The sequence below is a fragment of the Danio rerio genome, chromosome 8 (genome assembly GCF_052040795.2).
Source record: "Danio rerio strain M-AB ecotype USA chromosome 8, GRCz13ab, whole genome shotgun sequence".
Taxonomy (NCBI): Eukaryota; Metazoa; Chordata; class Actinopteri; order Cypriniformes; family Danionidae; genus Danio; species Danio rerio.
The window spans coordinates 32645053-32652500 of NC_141028.1; the positions used below are offsets into that span (position 1 = coordinate 32645053).

Here is a 7448-nt window from a genome sequence, read left to right on the forward strand (position 1 = left end):
CTAATGTGTTAAATGTGGTCTTTTTTCAATGTGAGAACCATCAGTACAATCACCCACTTAACACTGTGTGTGACAAGGTGAAAATGGAAATTTAACATGCATTGCAAAAGCTGTTTGTCAGAGTTGACATTTTGAGTATCTTTGGTGTCTTAAGCATTATGATAATTAAGAGTAAAAGAAAGGTTTAACTAACAAGATGCACAAAAAGTTCAAGGTAAAAAAAATCTTCCTGTTGAACAAAAAAAGTTTTCTCAATATTTTGTATTTATTTCATTCATTAACAACTATTTAAGTAATAATGTTACATAAGGTTCAATGCAGCATTTTCCAAATATATGTAAAAGTAGATTTAACAAAAAGTTCAACAAAAAAAAAACAAATGCAGTATTTTGCTTGTATTTAATTTACATTTCATAAATATTTAGCAATTTATTCTTAATGTTTAAAGTTACCAACTTACAAATCATTTGTATTAATTTTTATTAAATCAAAGTTTACAATAGACTTGATGTGTGTGCACGTGCGTGTGTATATATATATATATATATATGTATATATAGTTTTGTTGTTTACTTTTTTGTACATTATGAACATAAAATATTTATACATTCACCATCTTTTTAAAAAAAATTATGTAAATGTTTAAAAGCTTTACTGTTGGAAAGAGTTTTTTTAACAATATTTAGCATTTCCATTAATTAAATGTTTAAATATTTGTCTTTTTTCTTAAAGCTTAAGTTATGGCCTGTTGTAATATGACCAAACCTATAGGCTATATAGCATAATTTCGCAATTTCCCGACTTTATCACAATTATTTATCACATTCTGCATTATTTGCCAAACCTTCTTTCACACTTTGCGTTATTAAAGCCCTCATCAAACACTACAAACTCTGTGAGATCAATTTATTTATTTGGATTTCTTTACACCGCCGTATGAGTGAATGAGCGTTGTAAACAGTTCTGTTAGTTTACACAACTTTCAAGTACCTTCATAAATTGACACATATCCATTTCCACACCATCCACAGCTGAGGAAGTGGACGGTGGGCTCCGACCCTTTCATTTGCAATTGAGATGACCGGGAACGGTTTTAACACATATCCGAGCACAAGAAGGTTTGCTTTGAGGATTGCTGAGCTCATTCAGACCCTCCAATAAAACTCGCTGTTGGCCCGAAGCCTAAAGCCGCGCCGTTTCCTATTTGATTCTGATGTTGATAGGCTCGTTTACCGGCTTTCTTATGTCGCCGCGGGGTCCCGGGCCACGGCCATTTTCATGGTCACACCACCTGCGGGGTTCTTTAGGTGACAAACCAAACGAAACCCAGGGGGTATCGGGGGAAAATCACTCTTTTAAACCGGTAGTTAGGCGTGGTGTGAAAATTCACCATCGCACGTCCCAGCTCCCACTGCGCGAACCGGCTTCTGAATGAAAAGAAGAATCCTTAAAAAGATCAACATTGTATTTCCAAGTAGGCTAAATTAAATGACCAAGTTAACGCAGAGTTCGGAACATTTTAATGTTTTCATTTTGTCCACATTAAAAGTAGAAAAAATGAAAGCAGATTTTTTAGGCTAAACTTCCTGTTTAACAACATTAAGGCTACATTTTATTTATTAATTATCCAATTTTATTAGGCAAGGCTACTTAAAAATGTGAAAGTACGCCTTTTTTAATTGCAAAGTCATATTACTGTTACTTTTCGTTACATCGATTTAACACTAAACTATGTTTAAGTAAACATTACACATTAAGTGTATATAAACAAAGTTTAGGCCTACAATAGCCCACCAAATTTTATAAATTAATACAATAATAAATTGTTGGCTGTTTGTCTCGGTTATGTGCTTTTCTTCTCTTTTTTTTCATTTACAGTTATAAACTAATGACCAATTAACTAGTTTTACTACTACTTCTACTTTTACTAGTTTGGATGGTATTCAGAAAATATTATTAAACAAAAAACAAAAAATGCATATTTGTATAGCTACATTAAAATAACCACACTGTAAAAATATATGATCAATGGTCATGACGACATATATGTTTTTAGTTTATTGTAGCCTAACTTATAAAATTAAGTTGGAACATGATTAACTTATGAAGTTACACAAGCTGTTTTAAGTCAGTTTAACTTAATATAAGTTCATTGGACACAAAGTTAATTTCATTCAGCTAAAATAAGGGATTTTTTACAGTGTTTCCTCAACGTTGGGTAGGCCTAAAATATGCAATGTTGTTGTTTTTTTTTTCAGTTTTCTTTTCTCTTTATTTGACATTTTAGAAAATATCAGCTAAGCATTCAAGAAAATAGTTGACTAACTGGTTTTCCAAAGTATAGCCTATATAAAGCATTTTGGAAATGCGTTTTAAGAATCAATTTGTAAGAGCGTTGAGGTCTAAAATTAGCCTAATTGATTAAAAGGTTATTTCGATAAGGACATAATTAATGTTCATTATTTACTAATTAAATATGAAAGAGCCTTTGTAAAAACGCCAAAACGAATGAAAAAAAATATGTTGGCATTTTAGATGTTTTTTTAGAACAAACATTAGGCTATTATAATGGCTGATAACAGCACATTTATTGCGCCATCTCCTCGTCGCATATCAGTGCAGCGCCCATGCGGTGTGTTAATGGGATGTTTAGGATCCGCATCTCATATGGACGAATTGTTTTGTTTAAACGGGTCAAATCCCCCCACACCTGCCCGACTGTCCAGAGTCCCCTGTGGTGACAGTCCACTCCCATTGGTTTGACCGTCGGCGGACCAAAGACTGAATGCGTGTGGCCCCTCATAAATAGCCCTCATTTCCATGTGTCCCGCAAACCAACCTCAACCTTTACGATTCGCGTCCAGCACATTTAGGGTCTCCAACCATGACCCTCTCGCAGGATTACGAACAAGTGCAGCGCACCCCAATCTCTCCAGAAGACGATGAAATAGACATTGTAGGAGGAGACCACAGTGACAGCGAGCGCGAGTATTTCATGCGGGACCCCACGGAGGTGGACCATTCAGGGTCCGAGTCCTCCGGGGAGAGCGAGAGCGGCTTCGCCAGCAGCACCGTCGCCCCGAAACAAAGCTCCTCCGTCAAGCCTCCGTATTCGTACATCGCCCTCATAACTATGGCCATCCTCCAGAGCCCCATGAAGAAGCTCACCCTCAGCGGCATCTGCGACTTCATTAGCAACAAGTTCCCCTACTACAAGGAGAAGTTCCCCGCCTGGCAGAACTCCATCAGACACAACTTATCGCTCAACGACTGCTTTATCAAGATCCCACGAGAGCCAGGAAACCCCGGGAAGGGGAATTACTGGTCCCTGGACCCTGCATCTGAGGACATGTTTGACAATGGCAGCTTTCTGCGCAGAAGAAAACGATTCAAGAGGAACCAGCCCGAGTTCACCAAAGACAGCCTGGTGCTTTACCATCCAACGTTGAGTTATCGGGCATATGGGCGACCTTACTGTGTTTCTGGGGCAGTTCCAGCCCAAACTAATCCTGTTGGATATTTGCCAGTGCCCGATGGCATCATGGTGCCACCTCCCTTTTTTCAATATCAAACTATGAACATTAAAATCCACGACGCTCCAGAAATCCAGCAAAGGCCCGAACACAAAACCCAGAGGTGCTCATTCAGCATTGACAGCATTATGGCCAAATCAACGGAGTCTTCCAGCAAAAGCTCTGCTCATCACCTTACGCCTGACTATAGTTTTGTATTTCCCAGGCCGACAACATCGTGTGTGGCACCAAGTTTGGTACCGGTGCCAACAAGGACTCCTCTGCTCAAAACTGTTCCTTTCTCGGAGACTCTTCGGATGGTTTATCCTCACTGTTGAACTGTGTTTGGGAAGAACTCTTGTTGTTTTAAATAGGCTTTACATAGGCTTGTAAAATAAGAAATTTCTGTCATTGCTCTTATTGATTTAATGTAAATAAATAAATAAATGGTAATATATTTGCTAGTATTGGATGTGTTAAAAAGCTTGTTTGAATAAACCATTATAAGTCACAACTTCGATTGTGTGTTCTCATTATTCGTACTTGGGATTTTCATAGTCTGATGTTTATTTAGGTCACATCTTAAAAAAACGAGTTATTTTTAGATTTTGTTGTAAAAGTTGGAATGTTGAACAGGATAAAAATAAATGCAAGTAAATAAATATAGACTAGACTATATATTATAAGTGTCTTAACAACTGATGATAATAAATGGATGTATGTGAAATATATAGGCCCATAGAGTATCTTACGTGAAAGTCAGTGGGATAATTGTTTAATTGTATTAACTTACTGAGTCGTTTAACAACTTACAACTAGATTATTTGTTCCTTTATTATTTGCTTTTTAACACGGTTTTAAAGACATTTTAAAGTTCTTCTGGAGGTGGTAATATATAGCTAAATTGAGCAAAGTGCGTTTACGATTTATTGTTGAATACAAGCAGCTATTAAACAACTGCTGACTTAAATAAAAAAAAAAAAAAAATATATATATATATATATATATATATATATATATATATATATATATATATATATATATATATATATATATATAATCTGCGTAATAAAGGAGAATATAGTTTTAAAGTTTTGTAAAGTTAGTTTACTAGGCTTTTTATTGTTTACCTTTTTTTTTCGTCAGGAACCCATGCTCTGTGGGATGTACACATTTTTGTTATATTTTTGATTATGCCTAAATGCATATGAAATATACATAATTTATTGTTTTTTTTCCCACAATTGCTGACCAACTTTAAACTCAAACAAATAAATGTGCTGAACAAATGTGAACTTTAAACAGTAATTTGTGTTTATCCACGCTTTTTAATAGGCATACCGTTATAAATATAAAGTCCTTCCTCATTTGTTAAAAGACTGCAAATACATGTGCGTTCAGTAGGTAATTTATTTTTAGATTAGTTTATAATAGCCCGTAATGATTCCTTTTGCTTGCAAGACGATTTCTCTCATGTCCACTAGATGGAGACTAAAGCTCGTAAAATCAGTAACAATGCTTTGATTTCATAACACGTGCTTGATTGAATACTGATACACATTGATACATTTGTGACATGTCGCAACTTAACATTTTAGTCTCTAAACATCCTTATCCTCAGAACAGCATGTCTAGTTTAGTATTTTTATTAAATGGCAAAATGGGTTTGTGGTGCTTAGTTATCAAAATAAAACAACAGAATTCACAAAATTATTTATTTGCATTGTTCATTTATTTAGATTATACAAAAAAGAACGAATCTTCGTACATTCAATATTTTCATTTTCATATAGGTATTTATTAATGTGAATATAATAATTTAACTCTATAACAAAACGTATATTAAAACGAATTGTTTATTATTATTTATTTATTTAATACAGTGTTTTACAGCTTATTAAAAGCCTACTGAAATGTGTTTACTTGTTTGTTTGTACATTTTTAAATAAATGTAAATATTTTTTAGTAGCTTAATGGTCTTTTGGCAACTTCGGGAATTTTTGCCTTTCTTCTTGTGTTTAAATGTATTTATTTTTATTTCTGTAACATTTTATGAATGTTTCAAATTTGCGTCAGGTGAGATTTGCTCTGTGTTCACGCTCCTTTTTGGTCCAGTGCTCCCCGTCCCCGGACAGTACAGAGGCGTCCGGTTACACAGCAGCGCGCTGTCACTATTCGCTCCCCCACATCATGGGCTATTTTTGGCCAGTGCGTTACCTCATTATATAGACTTTTCTTCAACCCTCTTTCCCTTTATGCCAACCAACCGTGCGCGTAACACTGAGAAGAAAAGTTTCAGTGAACGTTAGACCACGATTTGGATACTTCTTTTACATCAGCTTTCTGCGCCTCTACACCCCAGTCTGCCCCGGTGCGATGAGAAGACAGCTGTCGTACACCAGTTTTCCAAAGAAGCGTCACGGGACGCGTCTCAAATAATCCACTCCGACTGAAACGCTCGTTCTGTTGCCTCTATCGACTTCTTCGGGTGCTTTTGACGAGATTTAGAGTAACCTCTCGCACCTCATTCAACAACAGACACTATTTTACCACCCCGAAGCTTTTCAGAAAATCATGGAGACAAACCCTATACCCATTTTGACCATCCAAACTACACCCTTCGATGACCAGAGACCAGGTACAAACGGGCTGCGAAAGAAGACTGCAGTGTTCGAGAGCAATAACAACTATCTTCAAAACTACATCCAGAGTGTGCTGTCCTCCATCGACCTGAGGGACCGACAGGGATGCACTATGGTGGTGGGCAGCGATGGAAGATACTTTAGCCGGGCAGCGACCGAAGTCATCGTTCAGATGGCAGCTGCCAACGGGGTAAGATGCTGTTCTTCAAAGTGAAATATCTATCTATCCAGCTATCCATCCATCCATCCATCCATCCATCCATCCATCTAGCTATGTTTAACTTTTTTTAATAACATTTTTATATAACATTTTCTTCTCCTTATACGTTATATATACTTCAGTCTATACATTATATTCTATTATCTTTTCTTAATAACTACTAAATATAATACATTTTATAATAGAACAAATGTTTATTTATTCACATTATTTCTCGCTTAAATTTTTAATTAAATATTTTATTATTCCTTGACGGGCGAGGCAGTGGCGCAGTAGGTAGTGCTGTTGCCTCACAGCAAGAAGGTTGCTGGGTCGCTGGTTTGATCCTTAGCTCAGTTGGCGTTTCTGTGTGGAGTTTGCATGTTTTCTCTCGTGGGTTTCCTCCGGGTGCTCCGATTTCCCCCACAGTCTAAAGACATGCAGTACAGGTGAATTGGGTAGGTTAAATTGTCCATAGTGTATGAGTGTGTGTGTGAATGAGTGCTTCTGGGTGTTTCCCAGAGATGGGTTGCGGCTGGAAAGCCATCCGCTGCGTAAAAACGTGGTGAATAAGTTGGCGGTTCATTCCGCTGTGGTGATTAATAAAGGAACTAAGCCGACAAGAAAATGAATGAATGAATTATTCCCTGATATCTCTGTACAATCAGAAAGTTGATATAGTGTAATTAAAAAAATAATGAGTCTTTTTAGATTTTCCTAATAAATGTTATATTTATATATGTTTGATGTACTTACTCTATTATAAAGAATTTATTTATTTACATACTAATTTTGTTGCTTATCCTATTTATATTAAATGTATCGATTTGTTTATTTGATTATTTATTTATTTACCCATATTTATTTATTACCCATTATTTACCTATATAATCTACTCATTTTTTATGATCATCATGTTATCTGACTATAATTCAAGCCTGTAGGAATAAAAAGTGTAATCTGATGCCTATGCTTGTTTAGTTTCAGCAATATTGCAAGATTTTTTTAGTTCAAACAGTTTATCTTTGTTTACAGTATATACCTATCAAGAATTTTTGTCTGCATTTTGCTCTCCCAAACTGAGCTGAACAGAAA

At 35.8% G+C, this 7448-nt stretch overlaps 2 protein-coding genes across 2 annotated transcripts in view; both read left to right on the forward strand.

Moving 5' to 3' along the window:
* The first annotated feature begins 2871 nt into the window (after positions 1-2871).
* Positions 2872-4023, forward strand: foxd5 (forkhead box D5). Its single transcript, NM_131270.1, is given in 1 exon segment — positions 2872-4023. A coding segment is annotated over 1 exon segment (966 nt). The 5' UTR covers positions 2872-2884; the 3' UTR covers positions 3851-4023.
* A 2063-nt stretch (positions 4024-6086) lies between these two features.
* pgm5 (phosphoglucomutase 5) overlaps positions 6087-7448 on the forward strand; it is a 38606-nt gene continuing 37244 nt past the window's right edge. The window contains exon 1 of the mRNA NM_001126396.1: positions 6087-6344. Coding sequence (NP_001119868.1) covers positions 6087-6344 — 258 coding nt within the window. The remainder of the gene's footprint in view (positions 6345-7448) is intronic.